The 24,619-nt window shown below is 41.4% G+C and overlaps 1 protein-coding gene and 1 non-coding gene across 6 annotated transcripts in view; one reads left to right on the forward strand and one right to left on the reverse strand.

Moving 5' to 3' along the window:
• Positions 1-1,519: 1,519 nt before the first annotated feature.
• Positions 1,520-24,619, reverse strand: part of Clybl (citramalyl-CoA lyase) — a 231,349-nt gene continuing 208,249 nt past the window's right edge. The window contains exons 7-9 of one of the 5 annotated variants that reach the window (XM_034499122.2): positions 20,256-20,380; positions 14,531-14,669; positions 1,520-1,806 (exon numbers count right to left, since the gene is read on the reverse strand). In XM_034499122.2, the coding sequence (XP_034355013.1) occupies positions 1,703-1,806; positions 14,531-14,669; positions 20,256-20,380 (368 nt within the window). In that variant the 3' untranslated portion in view covers positions 1,520-1,702. Of the gene's footprint in view, positions 1,807-9,178; positions 10,470-14,530; positions 14,670-16,339; positions 16,593-20,255; positions 20,381-24,619 lie in introns of those variants that run through there. The other 4 variants (XM_076930538.1, XM_034499123.2, XM_034499124.2 and 1 more) reach the window with 4 other exon arrangements.
• On the forward strand, positions 16,399-16,502 carry LOC117706363 (U6 spliceosomal RNA). The gene has a single exon (XR_004606479.1). It is a non-coding gene; the product is annotated as a U6 spliceosomal RNA (small nuclear RNA).

Below are 24,619 nucleotides of genomic sequence, written 5' to 3' on the forward strand. Positions count from 1 at the left end.
ATCTCTTAATGAGGGGAAGGAGAGACACAAGGTCCAAAGCAGGTAGCCCCAGCCCAGCGCTGGCCTCATCTCTTTTTAAGAGTTAGCACCTCAGTTCCCTTGCTTGTGAATACCCGTGTCTCAAGAATATGTTTCTCTAGATCCATCAGTTCTGGGTTTGGCTTCAGTCACTTGCTAGCCAGAGTGTGGTTTTCTCCTTCCTATCCTGCACTGGGGTGCATGGTGGCCGTGGTAACGGTGGTTTCTGACCTGGCATTGGTGCGATGATGTGGTATCCACCTCCCAGGTTTTTCTGTAGGAACTGAAAGAATCGGGGTGAGAAGTAGAACCCGGGATAGGGCACACGCCAGGGGCCATGAAGGGAATCCACCGAAAGGGCCTAGGAGGGGGAGAAAAATGAAACTGGAAAACAACTGTTTTCTATTTACAAATTTAAATAAACAGAACAGCCTTCCCCTGTGGTGTTTGTCTAAGAGGAGCAGCCACGCTGCTGAGTAGGTCATGAAAAGGTTGGTGTGGAGTTTTAAACTTTCCATTCTGCTAATTTCTTAAAGAACAGTGGTTCAGAGTCTCTGCACAAAAGCTCATGATTTAATGAGGAAGAGAAACAAAATCTCCGCTTGTTGGTGTTTCAAACTTCATTGGCGTCCTCTGGCACGCACAAGTTGATCCTCCGAGGCTTCAATACCCTTTCGCCTTCAATATAAGAGTACAAGCTGAATAGAGAACAATGCCTGGTTGTTATGTTTGTTTACCCTTCCTACAAGCTGGGTTAACCTCTTCAAAACAGCTTTACTAAGCCCGTTAACCACACCACCCATATGACCCACAGCCTCATCTCTAATGGGATGCAAATCTTGCAGGGGGCCATATGCACCAGCCCCGTGGCTTTGTGTCCTCTGGACGATACAAGTTTATGGCTGAGAGTCCCATCCTAGCCCTAGTTTACAGGGGGGAAATGGTCTCAATGGCGAACAGTTAAGCAGAAAGACAAAGGGGAGAATGGATGGTCTTGTTTTGCCTGCATTGATTTTTTTTAATTGCCAGTAACTGTTGACCCCAGAGTATTCACCCAAGATGAGAGCTTTCGGGATCACCATATGGATGGAGCCTTTTGGTGGGGGACAATGGCTTCTCCAGAAACCAGTTTTGAAAGTTGTTTTTTTTTTTTTTTTTTAGAAGCTTTTATAAGTCAATATAATGCCTAACAACATTTTTAATGTCCTCTTTGTTGTTTTATCTGATAATTCATAAAACTGCTGAAACCTCGATTTTGATATTGTTAAAAAAAAAAAAAAAGCCCGACCTTAAATTTATCTGTGGTGTCCTCTGTGCAAATGAACAATACTGGAAATATTTCCTAATAAAGGAAGAATGAGGAACATTCCAGAACACATCAGAATATGTTTTGCTGAGGACTTAACTTCTTCCCAGCTATATTTACTCTCATGACTATCTCCCTGTGAAATAATAAACCAGTATTTATAACACATTAATAGACAATAGTAGAACCATAAGCTTAGATTCTGAAGGAAGAAAGTTTATTTTTAGAATAACAGGTCAGTAAGATACAAGGGGAGCGGGGCGTTTTGACTAACATGAAATGAGGTCCTGATCCTGAGCTAGCGAGCTGCCCTGGGTAGTGCAGTTTGTCTTTAAGAAACCCACAGTATCCATTCAGCCCGCCTGAGGAGGGCTTCATTTAACAGATCATTTTTCCTTGATGGCTGTGGCAAGCGTAACAATGTTCTGGGCCTGCTTCAGTAATGGCATGTCGATCATACTTCCTCGGAAAGTAAAGGCTCCCTGGAAAACAGAATACAAACTTCCTGAAAGAATGCTCTCAAATTATAGGCTTCTTTTCTTGCACACACTCTCGTACCACGAGAACATTTTAGATCCCACCTGAGTTACGCTGACTTTCCTGCCCAACTTTTGAGAAAAATCAGAGCAAATTGCAGGGGAGAGATTTCTTTTTATCCTCCTACAGAGGCAGAGAGGGAAGAAAAAAAAATCCTTCAGCTTTTTAACAGAGAGGAGGAAAAAAAAAAACACAGCAGACACAAAACATGGTAAACTCTTCATTTCACCCTTGAAAAATCAAATGGAAAACTGCGGAAGGAAGAAAAATTTAAATACTTCCTTATTTCATTTGAAATATTGGGTAGGATTCTGAAGCAGTAATATGCCCTGGCAGGTGATTACTGTTTTTAAAAAGTGCATTATCAGGTTAGTAACAAATGCATCCTTCTTGCCAGACATAGTGAAGGTGTTACTCCAGGGTAATGAAAAAATATGAGCAAGGAGACCATGCTGCTCAGACATCCAAGCCAAGGATAAAGAAGTCGTTCTTTGTTGACTTTTGGGAGGCGTCTCTGCCCCCTCCCCCAACCCTTCTGTGCCCCATTTTACAGATTCTCTATTTCTTAAGCCTTATTCAAACACTCATTTAGATGGGCATTTGATGTGGATCCTGTTCTGGGTTAGGATACAGGCCCACGGTAGTGATCTTCCAAAGTAACCTGACTGGGAAGGGTTAGAGTTGTTGGTAACACCAAGTCTCCCAGCTTCAAGCCTTCCCTGGAATCAAAAGAAGGGAAATTCAACTGACAGAAGGTAGCAGGTCCTGATCCCAAATTAATGTCGAGGTATCTGTGTTCTTGTTTGATTTTTGTTTCTGATCCTCTACAACGTAGGCTGCCCTTCAAGGCAATCCTCCTGCTTCAGTCTTCTAAGTGCTAGAATTATAGGTGCAAGCCTCCATATCTAGCTTCATGCAATTTCAATCTCTTTATTGTTGTTTTTGAGACAGAGTCTCTTAATGTCACCCACGCCTGGAAGTTGCTATGTAAACCAGGCTGGCTTTGAACTCATAGAGCTCTGCCTGCCTCTGCTTCCTGAGTGCTGGGATTAAAGGTGTGTGCCATCATCCCCTAGTTTTCCAATAGGGTTTTAAAAATTATTTTATTTTTGAAGTGCTGGAGATGAGATGGACCTTTCTAGGCCATGGCTCTACCACTGAGCTACACCTCAGCCACGGCTAATCACGTCTTTCTCTTTCATTTTACCTGTTGTCAAGGTAACAGGTGCTCCTTGGAGATCTGGAGGTTGGGAGCCACCCTAGCCCTTGATGGTTCAGTTATATATAGCACAACCCATTTCTTGTTGCATAAGTTAAAGGACAGCTTGTCGACAGTCACTACTGTACTTGCTGGTAGGGCTGCTGAGATGGGCATGCTGGGAGCTACCAGGAGGGTTATGGGGTAGGCATAGAGAATATATTCACAGGAAGGAACCAACACAACTCTGTGGCAGAGAATCCTTGGCGATATGTTCGGATTTTATCCCTCAATAAGGTAGATTGAAAAGGACACATAACCAGAGTTTTTTCTAGGAATGCCTGATCCTCTTCGAATTATGAACCTAACCCTTAGGCAAACCTGTGTGACCTAAAATCCTGTACTTGGCTCACTTTCTGGTCCTCTCTTTTCATACCCTTCAATTGGCCCATACCTAGCCTAGAGCTAATTTGGGCCATCTAGGATCATGATGAATTTTATGAATCTGGTTGGGGAGTTCCCCAGGTTAGCATTGCATAGAGATCAGGGAGTGGATCCCATGCTGTTTTACAAGGCAATTGTCTAGTTTTCCCATTGGAGTGATCGAGGAGCTGCAAAGCCCTTGGCCCCTTAAAACAGGTCTTATGTCCTTCTAAGGTTTAACTAATAGGCTAGCAAGAGAAAGATAGCATAGGTGCACATGAGACTTAAAATAACAACAACAACAACAAAAACCTACAACAAACAAACAAAAAAAAAAAAAAAAAAAAAAAAAAAAAAAAAAAACCCACCACCAACAAAAACCTGATGAGTCCTGACTGATCTGTCTGGGTTCAGACCTTGTTTCCTGAAGCTGTGTGGACTTCCACAAGCATATCAGAGAAGAGAACTATCCCCAGCTGCTTTTTAAGACCTGGAGAGAACATTTCTTTCTTTTGTGGGGCATATGGAGTTTGATTTCCTTTATTATGTGGAAAACAAAATGGATCACTACTGTTCTGTTTCCGTATCTCTGTAAATTGAGGACCTCAGTGCTCAGAATTAGAGGATCTGCCATAAATATTCACGTCTTCATATATCAATTCATAACACGCCTGCTTTTTTTTTTCTTAATGTATAGAAACAGTCTGGTGGTCAAGACTTTTTAAAAAAAATGTAACTTGTCAAAACTCTGCTTGGATTTTGAAGATGCCAGAGGAGTTTTAGTTTCACTGGCTGATGGGCTTTTGGAAAACTGAAATCCCACTTCAAATCATCTAAGGAGGTTTTACCAGTCTGAAGATTTGGGTTATACTTTTGTTTTAAGATGCCTTTAAGGAGCTGGAGAGTTGGCACAATGGTTAAGAGCTGACTTCTCCTGCTGAGGACAGTTTGATTCCCAGCACCCACATCGTGGCTTATAACTGTTTGCAACTCTAGTTCCAGGGGATCCAGAGACTTCTGGTCTCAGCAGGTACTGCACTGCAGATACTACATGCACAGGATGCACATATATACATGGAGACAAACATTCATACACATAAAAGCAAAATATTCTTTTAAATATTCCTTTAAACAATACTGTACTACTGACTGAATACTCGGAGAACTATGCTGACAATAACAGCTATAATTTTTTGAACAGTTACTAATCTTGGAGTCCACGGCTGGAACTTTACATACTTTGTTTCATGAATACTGCCCACAATGGCACACAGGTAGAGACTCTATCATTCATCCCATGAAAAACTCTGTTTAGGAGGCTGAGAAAGAGGCTGTCGGCACTTGTTTCATAAGCAGGAGGTCTTAAGCACAATCTCCAAGACTCGGGTCAAAGGCCAACACAGCTGCATGTACTTGCATTCTAGTGATGGAGAAACAGAGAGTGAAGGATCCTTGGACAGCCTGGACAGCCAGGCTAGCTGAATTGGTTCACTGTGCTCCAGGATCAGGGAGATGGTCTATCTCCAAAACAAAGGTGGCCAGCAATTGAGGAAACCTGCCAGTGACCTCCGGCCTTCATGTGTAGCTGCACAAATGCACAGAAGCCTTTTTCATTTCAGTAGAAAACATGCACTGTAAAAATAAGCGTCTGTGCTGACAGTGCAGCCATGTTACTGACACCCACAGTGCTGTGCGATGGAGCTCCAGACCGTCCTATCTGGCAAAACCAAAACTGTACCAAGCAAGCAACTGCCCTTTGTCCCTGCTACCCTGCTTCCCCCGCACCGCTATTCTCCCTTCTGTTCCTTTATCCAGTCTCATCCTATAACTTAAGAACCTGGGGCTAGTCCATCCCTCAGCTCATCAGGGTAGAATGGGAACAAGATGCTTTTCTCTCTCTCTCTCTCTCTCTCTCTCTCTCTCTCTCTCTCTCTCTCTCTGTGTGTGTGTGTGTGTGTAAGCAAGGGTTCTATATGTAGCCCTAGCTGTCCTAGAATTTGCTTTGCAGACCACGTTGGCCTCAAACTCACAGAGATCCACCTGCTTCTGCCTTGTGGGTGCTAGGACTAAAGATACATGCTACCACCACCTGGCTTCATGTTTGAGTTTTTTGAAAATTATTTTTATTTATATTACATATATATGTGTGCATCTGTATGTGGGTATGTTTATGGGACTACGGGTGCCTGTAGAGTCCAGAAGACAGTGTTGGATTCCTTGGAGCTAGAGTTATAGGTGGTTGTGAGCTGCCTAATGTGGGTGCTGGGAACCGGAACTCAGGTTTTCTGCAAGAGCAGTACAAGCTCTTAACCAGTAAGCCACCTCTCTATTCTCAAACATGTTTATCTGATTCAAATCCTGTGTGTTCTTAAAAGCTTTTGGATTAAAAATGTGCTGAGCATGTTTTGTGATTAGCTGACTCCAATACTAACAACCAGTCTCATTCAGCTGTGTTGTTTGTGTTGGAGGGGGTGTGTTAAATTGCAGATTCCAAGTTCAGTCCAACAGGATTAGTTTCAGAAAGCCTGGAGGCTGGCCAGGAATCACCTCATGATTGCAACACATGCTTGAGATTGCGACCTTGTGCTTTTGCTGCTCTGAGTTGGAGTGGAAGGCCAAGTTACAAGTACACACTTCCAAAGTGTGAGACCACTGGAGCCTCTGAGATCTCTTACAGCATGTCCTCACAGTGCTTAGTAATGGACATTTCTTAGATTAGTCGTCATTCACTGGTCATCCATCCACTGTGGATAGAGCAGCCAGCCCTCGGGGAACCACTTAGGACAGAAGGGGAAGACTCCCCTCCTGTGCTCTAAGAGCTTCCAGTTGTGGGACCAGACGAGGAAGAGGAGCAGCAGCTGCCTCAGGACAGATGAGACCCGTGGCTGTATTGTCTTTTTCCAGTCAGCATCTTCCTTACCACATGCAAACCTCCATATGATGCTGTTCACTCAGCACTCAGAACACACATTCCATGATGCACTCCTCCATAGACATGACACTGTGCACTCAGAACACACATTCTATAGGTGCACTCCTCCATAGACATGACACTGTGCACTCAGAACACACATTCTATAGGTGCACACCCCATAGACATGACACTGTGCACTCAGAACACACATTCTATAGGTGCACACCTCCATAGACATGACACTGTGCACTCAGAACACACATTCTATAGGTGCACACCCCATAGACATGACACTGTGCACTCAGAACACACATTCTATAGGTGCACTCCTCCATAGACATGACACTGTGCACTCAGAACACACATTCTATAGGTGCACACCTCCATAGACATGACACTGTGCACTCAGAACACACATTCTATGGGTGCACACCCCATAGACATGACACTGTGCACTCAGAACACACATTCTATAGGTGCACACCCCATAGACATGACACTGTGCACTCAGAACACACATTATATAGTGCACTCCTCCATAGATATGACACTGTGCACTCAGAACACACATTCTATAGGTGCACTCCTCCATAGACATGACACTGTGCACTCAGAACACACATTCCATGGTGCACATTTCCATAGATATGAGGCTGTGCACTCGGCACACACACACACACACACACACACACACTACACACATTCCGTGATGCACACCTCCATAGATATGACACTGTGCACACATTACACACATTCCATGGTGCATACCTCTACAGATATGCTACTATACACACACTACACACATTCCATGACAGTTGCCCCAGGGCTCAAGTCCTGCAAATTTTCATTCTACAGTGACCAACTGTATCATTTGTCATTGAAGACCCCCGTCAGTGCACAGCACTGCTTATTGCCTGTAGGTCTGAGACTCAGATTCCTGGAACTGAGGAAGAACATATTGGAGCTCCTGTCATCTGTATGGGGGAGGGGGAAGATACTGACACAGACTCTAGATTTTGCAACATTAAACTCATTCCTAGTGATGATAGACACATAGGGCACTGGTTGCTTAACTGTGAACCACTAATCTGGCATATCAGAGGCCCTGGGTTTGATCTCCAGCACCACAAACAAAAGATGGTTCAGAATGGCCCTGAAGTAACATGAACCTCTTCCTCCCGTAAAGCTTTTTTTCAGGAGAATGAATGTTTTCCCGGGAAAGTGGTGATGGGAACTGTGGGTGACATGGGAAAAGCGGCCACAGCTATAGGAAACAGTCAGAGTGTCTGGCATTCAGAATCTGAAGTCATTTGTAGTTTTTCCTTATCTAGAGCACCAAATGACCAGTTTGCCAGGAGCTGACACTACTACAAATTCTTCCTCTTCTCATACCAGGGTGGAACTCGGGCCTTATACACTCGAGGAAAGTTCTCTGACGCTGAGCTGCATACCCAGCTCAAATGGATACTATCCTTTGTTCAAGGGTGTTCTCTGGCACGTGCAGATGGGGGTGTTGCTGTGTGCTGAGGGCTCTACCTCAGCACCTGCTTCTTAAGGTGACACCCACTCCAACATGGCACTGGGCCTTTTGCTCAGACAATTGTTTCCAGAGAATTTCTAACATTTTTCTTTTAAAATATTTTTATGTTTGGGGGTTTGTGTGCACACACAAGGTGGTCAGAGGATGCCTTGGAACCAGTGTCCTCTTTGAACCCCTGTGGGAACCAAATGCAGGCCATCAGGCTTGGAAGGCATGCTTTACCCACTGGGTATCGTGCAGCCCATGTTTTTGTCAGTGATGGCCACTGTCAAGTTTCCAGGCCAGATGTTGGCTTTGAGTGAGCCTAAGGTCAACCTTGGGAGTCTTCCTAAACTGTTTTCCACTTGATTTTCTTGAGACAGCCTGGAGCTTGGTGAATCAGCCTGGTGATCCTCATCACCTCAGCCCCAGCATTACAGATGTGGCTTTTAGTAACCGCCTACCCAACATTCCTCCCCACTGCCCCCAACCTTTCTTTCCCATCCTTCAGCTATCTCACTGACAGAATTCTTGGACAATCTGGTTATGATGTTCACTTTAGCATGGGAGTTTGGGTGATGTGGCTATTTGGCTACTAAATAGGGATCTCATTAAGAGGAGGTCCCCCACTGCAGTCTGCTACATTTGAGGTAGGCTTGTTCACCTGCTTAAGCCTTTGACTATCCTGGGACTCACTGAACCAAGCCATCACCTCCCTAGTAGGGACTCTACAACCTGGCCCCACCTCAGCACCTCTGCTGCACATTCTGCTCTCATTCCAAGGTCATTTCCTGTACCTGACAAACTCCTCATGTTTCCAAGTGTCTAAAGATGATGTCCCGGTGGGGTTAGTGAACCTCCTTGGTCATCCCCTGTCCTTTACTACAGAACTGCTGTGATGGGTCTTGTCTTCCCTCCTCTGTCATTGCTGGTTTCTGGCAGTCCTTTTCACTATGTTGGGAGCCTCTTGAGGTTTAGGTCAGTTACCCAATACCTGGGACCTCCCAAACCATGCACCTAGACAATGCCCTTTACAGGCAATGACAAGAGACAGTGAAGGATGTCTGAAGGTTATGGGTCCATGGTAGAATATTGGCCTAGCATGTGAATGCTGTAGCACTGAGGGATAAGAAGGAGGGAGGGGAAGAGGGCAGACGGAATAAGGAGAAACTACAGTTTTACTGGTTGTGACTGGTCCTTTATTTTTTTCTTTATTTTTAGACCACAAATGTGATCTTCTGAGCAAAGTTTTGCTACTATACATGATTACTGGGTCCATAAGTCACTCTGACACATGTAGTAAGGGTCCATACCAATTGGTCCCAGGGACCTGGAATCTTGACATCTACCCTGTCAAACTGTGTGAGACCCTGGCTCACAACTCTTCAGGATCTTTACCATTCAGTGTGGTTGAAGCCTACAGCGTGCTTATATATATAATTATATACAATGTATAATCAGGTCAGGGCTTGCTATAGTAAGGAACACAGTGATGTGTTCCTGGCCTCATAAAGTCTTCACCTAGTACAGAAAAATGCATTAAACAATCATCTCCAGGAATGATAAAATACAAACAAGCATGTGGCCCAGTGCAAGGCAGGTACAATATAGAAGAGTATTCAGTAGGGGCTCAGTAAAAACCTGTTAGAAGCAGGAAAAGAGTGACCAGGGCACAGGGCAGTTTGTTCCCAGTGGAACTCAGAGCTGGGTGATTGATGGGACAGAACAGAAGAAGAAATTAAACACTTTATCTGCAAGTGTCTTTTTATATCCTTGGTTCTTCCCAGGTCTAGTAACATTTACTGGTTAGTTGACCAATATGCAAGTCTCCAGCAGAACACAATGACTAACCTCAAAATTGTAATGTGAGTTGCATCCATGGTAACTAGTGTGAATTTGACTTAACCATTTAAGGAAAATCATATGTCATATTTGTGGTGTGAGAAAGTATGTTGTGAAGAAAGAAGACAGGATCAGAATAGGGGTGGGGGCAGTTCAAGCAGGTGAGGGCTTGGAGGAACAGGTGGTCTTAGTTTTGTCTTTAATTTGTTTCTGTTTTGTCAAGACAGGGTTTCTCTGTGTGACCCTGGCTGTCCTAGAACTCACTATGTAGGTCAGGCTGACCTCAAACTCAGAGAGATCCACCTGCCTCTGCCTCCTAAGTGCTAGGATTGAAGGTGTGTATTTTTATACCTTTACAAAACATTTTCTGTATTTGAGACAAGATCTTGTTATATAGAACAGGTTGCCCTGGAATTTACTATATAGCCCAGGCTGGCCTCAGTCTGGGGCAAACCTCTGCCTCAACTTTCTCAGTCCTATTTTCAACGATAAGTTCTCATTTGTAGGTCGATGAAGGAATCGGTGCATGCACACACACACATACAAAACTGGTGTGGAGGTCAGAGTCAACTTCTATAGTTGTTTCCTTCCACCACAGGTCCTAGGGGTTGCTGGGGTCACCAGCTTCCAGGCAAGTGCTTCTCTCCATTGAGGCCTCATTTCAGCTTTAGAGATGTTAAACAAAACCTGGGCTTCAGGGTCAGTTAAGCATCTTAAGAAACACATGGCAAGGAAAAAAGAATAGGGTTAGAATCTAAGCCTTCCCTCTAAATCCAAACTCCTGCCCTAGTCAGTGAACCCAACATGTAACTGAGGACAGCACCTACCCAAGGCCATCAAAAAAAGTTGAACATTTAACGCACATTTATTTTACATACTATGTATTTACATTTTTAATTTTAAAGACCAGTTTATCTGTATTGTTATTTTAGAGATATTATTATATAAGATAAAGATGTAAATAATAAAAATAAATGCCAAGTAGAAGCTACGTCAAAATGCAAACACAACAGAAAAACTGGGAAAATCTGAACTGTGCAGTGCTAGGATTTAAGTTTTTTACTCACAATCCTTAAGTACTGTAACAGAAACTCAAACATGTAATAGTACTGTAGCAGAAACATGAAAATATAACAATACTGTAGCCGAAACACCAAAATGTAATAATACTGTAGCGGAAACACCAAAATGTAACAGCACGATATACAAGTGACATCTTAAATCTTTAAAAGAAACACAACAAGAAGAAATACAAGAAGGGGACACTTGATACTTAAGTACCCCATTTGTTTTGTGATGCACATTTTAAAACTCATCATGTAGCCAGATGATGGGATGGTGGTGTGTGCCTTAAATTCCAGTACTAGGGAGGTAGAGACATGCAGATTTCTGTGAGTTTGAAGTCAGCATGGTCTATAGTGAGGAGAGAGTTTCAGGGCAACCATGGCTATAGAGAGAAACCCTGTTTAAAACACCAAACAAACAAACAAACAAATAAAAAGAAAATAGTAAAATGGTATATACTGGAGGTATGGGAAGTCAGAGATCATGACCTGTTTTTGTTTTTTTTTTTTTTTTTTTTTTTTTTGTTGTTTTTTTTTTTTTTAACATTTTGATTTGCAGTGATACTTTGATGGATATTTAACAGTATTATAAATTTTAATCCAGCAGTCATTTACTTCTATTACCAGGTAATTTTTAGACACTAATATATCTCAAGGGACCCACATGAACCACAAAGCACATTCTACCTGGCCTTTGACAGGCAAGCTAGTACATGATCATCAGCACGTAACAGCTCTGAAGGGGATGGCCTGTGTACCTGACTGGTGATAACCTGCTGGCACCCTGGGAAAGTCCTCAGCTCCTGCCTCAAAGCCAAGCTCAGAGAGGCCATGAGAGTCTAGCTCCCACAGTTTTTGTTTTTGTTTTTGTTTTTGTTTTTGTTTTAAGTTAAAGCCTGGCCCTCCTAGCCTTCCATTCCTTCCCTATACTTTCTTAAGCTCCATGGCTTTTAGAACTCATAGCAGAGAGCCATTGGTGTGGAACAGAACACAAGCTTTTGTGTGATTGCCATTCAGCTCTAGTCAGGCCTAACCTGAGAGGTACTGGGAACCATGTGTGCTGCCAGAATCCCTCTAGGGCAGTAGTTCTCAATCTGTGGGTCGAGACCCCTTTGGTGGGTCACATAGCAGGTATCCTGAATACCAGATATTTACATTGTGATTCATAACAGCAGCAAAATTACAGTTATGAGGTAGTGAGGAAATAATTGTATGTTTGTGGGTCCCTATAACATGAGGAACCGTGTATTAAAGGGTCACGGCATCAGGATGGGTGAGAAACATTGTTCTAGGGTTGTCCTCCACAAGTGCAGGTACCTCCTCTCTAAGACAATCAAACTTACCCATAAGGTTTTAAAGATTAAAGAAAGTATGACATGGCCCTACAGGTTCTCTGTCAATGGTTCTCTGTTACTGGTATCACCGCTGCCCCTGAGACACTTATGCAGTGACAGGTCTACCACTACCAGGTCTATCTCTACTCCAATTGCTACCATATCACCAGGGTCACAGAGATACCTTGATTATGGCTATTTCATAGCTAGTCATGTTGCTACTGATATTGTTAGCCAAAAATACTTTTACAAAAACATTTTACGATTTATTTGGGGGTGCAGGGTGTAAGACTAGCACAGAACACATGGGGAGGTAGGGTACAATTTTCAGAGATCAGTTCTCTCCATCTATGGTGTGTGTTGTAGGGAACAGAACTCAGCTTGTCAAGCTTGGAGGCAAGAACCTTTACCCACTGAGCTGTCTGTCTCCCTGGCATGGTCAAAGAGAACATGGCAATGGAGAACACAAGCCTAACTGGGTTAGATTTCAGAGTGCTTTTAACGGTTTGAGAGGCATTAGCATTGATAATCTGAGTAGAGGTAGATACAAACTGAATTCCCTGTCCCGTCTATACCCCCACAGGTTGTAAACACAATTGTCTCTTTAAGAAACTAGATTCAAGGGCTGGAGAAATGGCTCAGTGGTTAAGAGTACTGGCTGCTTTTCCAGAGGTCTTGGGTTCAACTCCCAGCATCCACAGGGCAGCTCACAACTGTCTATAATTGTCCCCTCTTTTGATGTGCAGATATAGTGCAGATAAAATGTCCATACATGGAAAATAAATAAATAAATCTGAGAGAAAGAAAGAAAGAAAGAAAGAAAGAAAGAAAGAAAGAAAGAAAGAAAGGAAGGAAGGAAGGGAAGGAAGAAAGGAAACTAGATTCAGGAGTGCTAGATATCTGACAAAGACAAATAGATATTCGATAATTTAGAAAGGTAGAGAAAATACTAGTTAAATGTCTAGAATCAGAACAACAACTGACCAGAAGTGTCTATAAAAACAGAATGAATTCTCAGAATGTGAAAAGGGAAGATACAGAAAATGAAGGGGCAGTGCTCACATTTAGTTTTGTAAAGAGGAAGCATAAAATTACTTAGCTCTCACTCTATGTGGAAAACAAGAGAAATGTTTGTGTCATCCTCAGTAAATTAACGCAGGAGCAGGAAATCGGGAGAGTAAGCACTCCTGAGCACAGCTCTGGAGAGCACCAGGCTGGAAAGGTTGACTCAAATGAACAGGAGAGCCAAGGTGAATCTCCGAGATTCTCTTGATCTGTAACCAGTCTGTGCAGACAGAAAGGTCTCAGTGGACCAGAGCCATCTTTACAAAGTATAAGGGGGACTCACTTTCTGTTTTAAAAGCTGTACTCAGAACCTCTGATAGGCAGGTAACAAGAGTTACCCTGAAAATATTCGGGAGAATGACCCAACAGGAGAGAAGCCTTTGTTCCGAATACCTTGGATAAGGAAAATCAGGCAACACAAAAAGCTATTTACTAAGGATTTCTGTGAGTATTGAAATCTAAAGGAGTTTCTAAATTTGCTGGGAAGTCAATCTAGTGGTTATAGTTCCTTAGGTTTTTGCTTGTTTTGTTTTGCTTTGTTTTTGGCTTTAGTAAATGATTTGAGCACAAAATTTACCCTTCGCCAGTGTATAATTTATTAGTGTCTCAGAAACTACATAGAGGCTATTGCATTTCTGCCTGATTCTCCTTCCCCCTCCTGTGCTTTTCTGGTGCAGGAACAGAGTACAGGGTCTCTCACACTATGCCCTCAGCATATGTGGCTAAATGCAAAAATATTTTTATTTAGTTTAGAATACTTCGTGGTGGGCTGGAGAGATCGGTCATTTGGTAGAAAGCTTGCCCAGGAAACCTGGGCTTAGTCCTTAGTACCACATAAAACTAGAGCTGCTGGTGAACTCCAGCCTTGAGGTGAAAGCAGGGACCAGAAGTCATCCTGGGTACTTATTGAGTAACCAACTAATCAACCAAACAGTATTCCATGTCAAACATAAAGCCGCAGTTGCTGACAGAAAGCACAACAGTAAATGCCATATTACCCTGATGTCTAGCCAATCAAGAGGCCTTCCGGGGCAGGGTGGACGGACAAGGTCAGGACAGGACTGGGAATGAAGGGGCTGAACCATGTGGGATCTGATCGCACAGAAGGTGGGGTGAGCACCCAGAGGCTGTTCCTTCTCTCCGTGCTATGTTTTGTTCAAGATCAGATGTACGTCTGTGGACACATCTGAACTACCCCTATTCACATTTGTTTATAACGGAAATACTTTTAAGGTCTTATTTGGGGGCTGAGGAGATGGCTCAGTGGGCAAAGTCTTTCTGCACAAGTATGAAGAATTGAATTTGGATACCTTGAATGCATGTAAAAGCTGGGTGCTGTAGGCAGTGGTACATGTCTGCATCTTCAGTACTGGGAAGATGGAACTGGGAGGACCTGGGGTCTGCAGGTCTAGCAAAATGGCAAGCTCCAGGCTCAGTGAGAGAACACCTCTTGAAAATAAGGGAGACAACGAGAGAGGAAGACATCTGATGCTGATCTCACATTTTACATGTGCACACACCAGCATGCGCACCAGCACAAGACCCACACACAAGCACACATCACACCCACAAACACAAAGTTTTAAAAAATCATAGTCTGTCATTTGTGTATTTACTGTTATTCAGAAGAGATCATATTTATCGTATGTGTACTATTTTATTTAACCATGGCTGTCACAGCTTTAAAACTACCTTGCATGTGAGCAATTTCCCAACCCTTTTTGGGCTTTTAGGTCTGACTATAAGATTTCTAGGATTTACCCAGCAGTAACAAGAATAATATTATTTTTTTAAAAAAATTAGTAGATGTAGGGGAAAATGTTAATACACAGTAAAGCTATTTTGTTATGCTACCTTTAAGAACAGGTTTTAAAACATCGTAGCAAAGATGGAGCCAATAATTTAAAAAGTTACTAAACCTATAACTTATAAAAAAATGAAAATAAAAACAAAATAAACCAAAATCCTCTCACTTAACTGGCCATTTGGCTCTAAAAACAACGCAGCTAGTTATGAGCAGTAGGGGAGATTCATTACTCCTGCTTTAAATGTATTTTTTTTTTTTTAATTACAATTTGGTGTGTATCAAATCAGCCATAAAGTCTTCATTGGTGCTCTCAGATTTCCTAAGGGCTGGACTTTTCAGAACTGATATAGCATACATCTCTGAAAACTCTAAAAGAACAGGGACACAAAGGGAAAACACAATTACCAGGAATCTCAGAATTAGATCTCTGCCCAATCTTTCATTTTTACCGGGATTCACCGGGCACTGGTAGCCTGCCACTGTTCAGAAATAGATAGGAAAGGCTGTGTGGGTGGTGGGATGGGTGGGTGGGCGTGGATGGGGACACACCGTCATCTCTTAGTGGTTCGACTCTTTCCATTGACAAAGATAACAACCAAATCTTTAGATGGTTTGTTTGATCTGTGTGAGAGAGTGACAGCGGGCTTTCTGGCGCTTGAGCAAGTGGGAACAATATTTTTGGTTGGGGAGATTTCTCCAGAGTTCTCTCGGAGAGCCTTCGAGAGAGAGCCATCTGGGTCCAACAGTGTTTTTTTGTAAAGCTCCTTGGCACTTGGAAGTATAAAGGAAAGGTGCGGAGCTGCGACCACACCTAGGAAAACACGCTTGCCTTCTGTATTTGGAAGGGATGGTTTAGTACAGACGGCAGTATGAGAGGAAAAGGAACCAACTCCTTTATGTGTTAATAAGAGATTGCTTATAATTGATGTTCCCCGCATAAGAAGTGTTTATTAATGTCAGCTCATTAGCCCACACTATTGCTCCTTTATGAGTGAAACAGGAATGTTCCAGTTACGTGATACTTACCTCGAGCGTCACTACTGACCTTGTTTTGACCTTTATAACTGTTAATGGGACCTAGATCCTGAACGAACACTCCCCCCTCCCTTGGTGTTTAGCCAGCTTGTGAAGCTGTAATGAATGAAAACTGCTAAAAATGTTCAAACAAAATCCTTCCAAACCCACATGACGCACTCAGGGCAGTGATGGGATTAAAAAGAGATCGCCTGGAAAACGGAATCAAACTCAGGTTCATAGCCAGATACAGCAGAAAACTCGTCGTAAATGCGATGCACACATATGTCTGCTATTCCTTCATACTCTTCACACCGGAAAGAAGTGCTAACTCTTCAGTTAAGATTTCCTCTGATTGTGCTTCCTTCAGCGGCACATATATTAAAATTGGAAAGACACTGAGACTAGCTTTGCCCTTCTGCAAAGATGACATGCAAGTTCACGAAGTAGTCCGTGTTTTTACATGTTGAAAAATTTTTTTTTCTTTGGTTAGTGATCATTTTTAGAAAGCAGCGAGCTGTTTTCTCGAGCTGCCATCTTTGTCTCGCAAGCTGTGAACGAGAGGAAAGCCTTAGCAGTAACGTCATAATTCAGACGGAAAAAATACAGAGGGTCAAATATGTTTTTATATATTGTATTAATATGTATTTTACAGGTACTAAATTCCGTGTAATTACAGTTTCTGTTGGTCCCAACAGTAACTAATGACTTGAGAAGTTCCCACTATAATTATCCAGTTTTCACATTATGTAAAATTCTTAGAGGATTAAAAAAAAAAAAGAAAGAAAGAAAGAAAAGAAAAACAAGAAAGCCATGTTTCTTCATTAAGCAAACACTGAATCCAGTTCTGAATGGAGAATTTCCAGATATTATAAAATCTCCACGATGAAAAAAATGATACATAAATGATAAATGGATAATTTTAAAGAAAATTCTTTATACTTTTAAAGCAAATCACATTAAAGTGATTCCTCCCAGCTAGCATATTTTACCGAGTGTGGTAGAAGAGCTAATGATTTATAGGTTGTATCTCAGAATACAGTTTTTCTGGAAGAAAGAAAGAATCTGTCTGGTTAATAATGTCAGTTAAATTACAAATACTTTACTTCCCGGGAATTAAAACAGAAATAAAAACTTATGCTGAATAACCTTCTTGTAACAGATTTTAATAAGAGAAACCAAGTTAAAGTTATACGTTTCAGCCTGCTGCTTCTGTTCTTATTAAAAGAGATGGCTGTGCCAGGTAAAACTAGTTCATCTCTGGTCCTTTTGAGTACCATTACCTGTCAAAGAGTCATAGACTAGGTGAGCTGAATATCATTATTTTTCTAGGGTAAATTGTTTTTCACATGTTCTCATACTAAGCGCATCAGACTTAATTTCCATGGAAGTTCTAACTAAGAGAAAAGAACATGGAATGATCAAAGTCTGAGCCCCGACAACTCACCTGCTCATGATATAAGCCTTCCCGCGGTTGTCATTTACAGAGATGGGAAGAAAAGGTAGCACTTTTCACTATTGCCACTATCAGAAAACATAAGTGACCCAGTGTTAACTGCCAGCTCTGGCCATGCTTCGGTCTCCAAGCAGAAAGGGTGTAATTGAAGACGGGGGTGAGAGAAAAGCAAGGCTACATCATAGTGCCTTCTTGGACTGTTTCTACTTAAAGGAATTAATTAAATGAAATTTTCATCAGAGGAGAGGGATAGGGCCTCAGGGAAACTCATGAGCACCTCACCAGGATGCAGGCCATCCATTTTCCATCCTTGGGAGTCATCTGTGCTTTGGACAAAATATCCGGGAGTTCGTATTTTTCATAAATGGTACTCATTTGAACTAAGACAGATGAAATGTTTGTTGGAGGTGATACTTCCTACCACCGAGAGCTTTTATTTATAGGAGATCTCTGCCAAAATAACCCACACACTATTTAAACCACACGAGCCCTCAAGACCCAAGGCACCTACCTGCAGTCCCAATGTTTGAGGCCAGCCAGTTTATAGGCACAGTGAAAGACTCACGCTAACTGGATAAAATAACCATATGTCCCCACCAGAGGCTCCATTACTTGAGTCATTTAAGCCTCGCTGGACAAAAAGCACCAGGGCCATTTGCTGTTGGAATCAAATCTCCACAAAGTGGACATGGGAGAAATGACCTAATAGGTAATGCTGTCTTCTGTATTAAGAAAAGCTGGCCTGCCACACTATTGTGAAACCTTATGCCCCAATTATACCCCAACAAGAGGGGCACTTCTTATTTGGAGAATGAAAAGGGGAAAAAGCCCAGATTTAACATTTACATCACCGTTATCAAAGGCCTGGGCAATTTTCCCTAGGAATAATATTTTCAAGATATAATGGAAAAAGTGTGTGCGGGGGCAGTGGGTTGTAGTCTTTATTCAGGAACTTAAGAGGCAGGAAGGGAGTGTTTCTGGTCTGACTTTTGTTTGGGAGCTGGTGAAATTGGGGGTAACCTTTTCCATCTGCTTACAAGGCCAGGTATCTGCCTTCGGTATGTTTCTGTGTGAAACAGTGTATCTGGTTCATGGAGGCAGCACCATCCACACTGGTTCTGTCTGCCATCGCAAGGGAGCATGTGCTGCCTCAGTTTACTCTCTCAATATGCATTTATTGTTTGCACACTTTCAGCTGGTATAAGGCAGAATAGAGGGAAAGGATATATAGTGTGTGTGTGTGTGTGTGTGATGTGTCTGCATACATACAAGTGTGTGGGAAGGAGATGATGAAGTTGTTTGCATGTGTCAATTAAAAAGTGCATGGCTTTTCTTTCTAGGTAAATATATTCACTTACTGGCAAGCCTCATTTGGGATTTGAAATACAGAAACAAACGTGAAATACAATTTCAACTTAAAATTATTTTTCCGTGAAATGCATAATTTTTTTGATGGCCACCATTGACATGAAATGAAAAAAAAAAAAAAAAAAAAAACTATCCTTCATAAATTTGGTATAATGTCCAAATGGGATCTTTCCTGTGTAGATATTCTGTCTTTGTATATTAGGTGTGTGTCTGTACAAAGGTTAGTCTGGGGGGGGGGGGGAGAGGGAGAGGAAGGTGTGTATGTCTGATCAGGGTTGAAGGCAGACAGCCATAGGGAATGACCTACTTAATATTGTTACCCATTTGTACAAGTCTTGGGATTTTCAGGTGTCCTTGTTGCCAGGGATCATGTAAAGGTCACTTCTTACATGGGTGTCACAGGTCCACCACTGAAAACCAGATTTTGCTTCTTCTCTGCTGTGTTTTTTATTTATTTATTTTCACAAGGGTGAGTGTTTAACATTTAGGACCTTACTAATCTTTCAGCATCCTTCCTCTCCTAAGTAATTCTGAGTGGAAGGTGTGACAACTCCGTTCCTTACAGAAGTCACAGGGCTGAGGTGAGATTATCTCCAGGATAGATTTATAAAAGCAACTTCCCTCCCATCCCTCTGAAAAAAGAGGCAAACGGTATTATTGCAAATAACCTTTAAGATAATTAACTAACAATGCTGCAACTAGCATAAAATCTTCCTTCAGGCGACACCTAATTTAAGTGTTACTGGCACAAAGTGGAGACAGATTGTGCATTACCACCGCAATATTTACATAGCAGAAACCCACAGAGCGGGAAACGCCAGGCTCAATGAAGCACTAAATTAGAACAACCGTACTCAGTGTTAATTTGCCTTCCATTCTTTCCAAATCTCAGGTCCAGAAATCAGTACAAATCCATCTACAACCTCCCACTCCTAAATGACTAAACCCGAGGAGATGTTAGTGCTTTTTCTTTTACACTCCCCCACTCCACCCCCCAATTAAAATAACTTGAAATTTATTTCTTCTCTCCACAAGAACCGTGTGGTCAAACTGTGATTATTTCCTTACAGAGCGCTCCTACTTTGATCTGAAATCATTCTCGTACAAGCGCCTCATCGAAGACGACACAGCAGAGCCTAAAAAGGCTTTTACTTTTCCTGAGACTGCCAATACAGCTTATGAAAAAATAAATAAATAAGATGAGACAAGGGAACCAATTAGTGAGATATTTAGGGAAAGGGATAGTTGTCTACCTTCAACGATTTTCTCATTGATAAATTTTATTTCCGTTCCACTCTCTCCTGCCAAACGCAATGAGTTTTTCTTAAACCATCCTTGTCCATAATATTTTAAACTCCAGAACCACTCGAGGTATCAACAAAACATTTACCTTTCCCAGCTGCTGGTGTTCTTTAAAGGCAGCAATCAGCTCTTCAGCCCACTGAATTTTTTCTGGGGTTGGAGTAAACTGTTCCTGTACCACAGCAATCTGGTTAGGGTGGATCACCTGTTTACCTGCAAAGAGAGTAACCACACTGGAGTCTGGGGACAGACCAGATGCGCCCAGCTGGGGACATCCCTGGATGCTTCATAGAGTGGGTGCTGAAGAACTGAAGAGTACAAAGCAAAGCCTACAATCAGACACACTTTTCCAGAAAACCACACAAGAACAAACACAAGTATGGAAGTCACTATGCTCTAGATTTATGTAGATGAGTCCCCCTTAGAATAGAAAAGCTCAAATTTTTAGTTACAGGTGACTGGATGAGGCAGCTTGTTAAATAAGTACTTTGCTTGGATTTTAACTGGAGAGTGTCTGCAAGTTATCCATTATTTTGAGTTAAAGGTAGAGTGAAATTAAATGAGAATTCTCTCAAATTGTCTAAGCTGTCTAGTGCTTGTTTGGGGGGAGGGTTGTGGCGATTCCTATAGCCCGTATACCAGTGACAGACAGTAGCTCAGCTCACAGCAGATGTTACGACCACATCAATACCAAACACTGCCTTACAATGATGTATTTCACTTTCTTTTTGAGCATGTTATTTTAAACATGTCAATTTCAATGAAAATTCATCTAGAGTTGTAAACTAAAAGGCAGATTTGAATACTGTGGCATCTAAATTACTCTACTTCACATTTTTTAAAATAGAAAGATTAGAGAAAATTTATTTGTTCCGAAATATAACCAGATCATCCCTTTCCTCTATTATGAGAGTTGTTTTGCCTTTAAATGATAAGAAATGATATGTATAGAAATACCTTCAAAAAGAAATTATATCTATGTAGAAATAACTTCAAAAATCTTTGATTCTTTTTTAAGTTTAAGAGTTTTAAATAAACACCATTCTTATACAGGCCTCAAAGGATTCTGTGTAATTATAACACTCTTAATAATAATAATAAAAACAATTTAACAATCGGGGAAGTGCGGTATCTAATCAAGTCATTAATAAAATGCAACATAATTTAATGTTGAAACAGTGAGATTAAATTGCATTACATGATAAAGTTATGAACATAAATTGACTCTTTAAAACCAATGTACACTTAATGGCTGCTAACTATATTTGTTTTCGCATCAATTTGCTTTGCTTTTTAAACAGTTGCTTCAATATTTAACACTATATGTCACAGTCTACATGTTTTTTATAAACTACCAGTTTCTGTTACTATACTTATTTGGATGAACAGATAAAGTAACAGTATTTGTAAAAATAGTAAAACAGGGATTTTTCTCTTTCTAGTGTTTCAAGAAAAGAAGCTTAAGTAAATAGACGATATTCTCTTTAAACCTCAGCACAATTAAAAATTCTGTGTTATCATTTCATTCTTGCCTGTCAGCATAGTAGAAAAATGTTACGACTCTATATGCATAAAGGCACTTCAAACTATTTGAAGACTAATTTTTAGAGCCAACTAACAGGAGCTACAAATGTGAACTCCTTTCAAATAGTAGGTATCGATTCCACATGTAATTATTTTAATAGTTGTAATAATATCATTTTAAAAAGCTTGCCAGTGCCCAGTAGTCACTTCCTAAATTGTTAGCCCTGGATTTCATAATTTATGTACATAATTTACATTGCTGTGCTAAAAGGCGGATTTCACGGGAACTTCTTGGTACAGGCTCTGTAATGTGAGGAGCAAATGTAACTAGTTAGCTGGGTTCTTGAGAAACCTCCTGACTGCTCGGAAGCACCCACGTTTCAGTGTGAGGCCACTGTTATGTGTTGTGGTCTTGAAATCTATGTACACTTTTATGCCAAGGAGTCTTTTGTCAATCTGTGTACATTCCAGTGACTGTATAATGGGGCTTTAATGCCTTGTGGGACACAAGCAAATATTTTATCCACAAGAGTTCTTATTGACAAGTTACCAAGAGGGTGCAAAATTGGACGGCATTAAAATTTATGACCGTGAGATCCTTTTTACAGGACCACTTGATATATCTTACTTTAAATCAATACCTGTCAAGTTTTTTAGGCAACTGTATGATGGTATCATTTTTGTCTTGTACAAAAGACTGCAGAAACATACAAAAACCTATATTGCTTCATATTTATAATGTCGCCTCGCAGCCTGCAGTGCTGTAGTGACTAACGGCTAAGACAGTGGGACAAGCTTTCTCCCACATTTTAGTTTCGGTCTCTTTTTATTATTTAAAAAAATCCTAAAGTTAATGTATACAGCCATTGGGATTGACATTAAATCAATCAACATGAATGGGGATCCCAAGTAATAAAGACGGCAAAAGCAAAGTACAGTTCTCTGTTTGATACCTATGATGCTAGATTTTTTTGAGGGAAGAAAAAGAAGGCAGAAATTATATAATTTTATTATAATCCTATAAAGTAAGGCTAAATACGTGTATGTATACATTTAAGTGTTCATGCTGAAATACTGACAACCCTCGCCCTGACCCAGTCTTTAGTTGTGAATAACAGGACACATTAGATGATTTTAAGCCCTTCACCCACCTGCTTCAGATAAGTGTTGTACAGTACTCTGCTTTCTCCCACCCCGACCCCGTCTTCTGCTGCTTCTCTCCCTCTCTTGTGCAAGGCTTAAGGTATCACAAGTCCTAAAAATTAGTGCCCTAGGATCATGAGAGGCACGAGTTAAAACACGTGATACAGTCTCATATCTTTTGATCACTTTGTGTGTGTGTGTAGAAATATAGTTGGGGAAACAAAGACCTCTCAAAACTGGTACGTATGTGTGGAGCGTGGCCCCAGCTTACAGCTTCTGCCACTTGGAGGCACGATGGGCACTGTGCCCTCAGTGTCTCCCTGCGCCCCAACTTCCATCTTCCTGTGATTTAATACTCCCCATTGTGCAGAAACAATAGTGCCAGGTCCATAGGCTCTTCTTGCTGAGTTGGGCACGGTCTAGACATTTAAACCGGATTTGAAATAGCTTGTCTTCTGAGATTGAATTGGGGACCAATTCAATTCAGTCCTGTATCTTGAGAAAACTTTGAGCCCCAGAGGAAGCTAAGGGTGGTGGTGGTGAGGGGAGGACACACCAACCAAGAACACAAAGGGCTGGTGGCCGAGACCAGGGTGCCTGGCAGCCAGTGCCACATATTGTAGGCCAACAACATCGGTCTCTATTAGATAAATTTCATGAAGTTTTTTTTTTTTTCTCCCAACTTTTCCATTTGGGCTACATCCTAACTGGCCACCGGAAGGAGGCCAGGCATGCCCCGCCCACACACTGATTAGCAGGGGGATTCCTTTCTCTCTCAGTTCCTATTAATATAAGGAAAAAGCACTAATAGTTCATATCATTAAGAAAACATCACTGTGCGTGGGAATCATATGTCTTTAAGCTTAAAAATTCAAGGTTCAGGTTTATGTCAGTGCTCTGTTACATATCCTAAGATAATATACTATTGCTTAAGTCTTTCCATTTTGTTTCAGGATAAGACATCCTCCACCAGTACATATTTTTCATTTCAAGGTAATTTGTGAGGCTTTTAGTTAAAACCCACCTAGGTATACTATCAAAATACTTTATAAAAGGGATAAAGTATTTATTTCCTTCCTTCCTTCCTTCTCCTTCTTGCCGGGCATATTTATAGTTAGCAATCTTAGCACTTTCATCATAAGAATCAGAGAGAGAGAGAGAGAGAGAGAGAGAGAGAGAGAGAGAGAGAGACAGAGAGAGACAGAGAGAGAGGGAGGAGAAGAATACATGAGCATGTGTGTACACAACTGCACAGGACCATTTATGCATGAGATTCCACTATGGTTTTTAAAAGACAGAATTCCATTGCAAAAACCTGATTTTCAGTTTCCTTGAACTCATGGCGACAGGAGTGATTAGCACTAGTGACCGTCAGCTGCCCGCCTCTGCCCCACACAGGCCTGTGAGGGACCTACTGACCCTGGTGCCAGCCTGTACCCACAGGTGACAGCAGGTACACAGACACTTATTGGGAGACACAGGAGGAAAGTGGGGCTTCCCGTGGCCAAACGATTGTAAAAGATAATCATGAGTAAGAATCACAGGCAATATCGATTGAAAACTAATTAATACTTTAGCTATTTTAGGAATGTTTTCTTATATTTCACCAATCTAAATTCTGACAGTTTTTCACTCTCAAACCTTTCCATAAAGGTCTCATCCTTTGCCTGGGATCAGCTCAAATTATTACCGATGTTCTTAAAAAGACAGAAAAATATGTTTAAAGAAAAAAATTTTTGATCAAGTATTTTGTTTTGTAACTTGCAAAGACAAAAAAAAAAAAAA

This window comes from Arvicanthis niloticus, chromosome 3 (assembly GCF_011762505.2).
Source record: "Arvicanthis niloticus isolate mArvNil1 chromosome 3, mArvNil1.pat.X, whole genome shotgun sequence".
Classification (NCBI taxonomy): Eukaryota; Metazoa; Chordata; class Mammalia; order Rodentia; family Muridae; genus Arvicanthis; species Arvicanthis niloticus.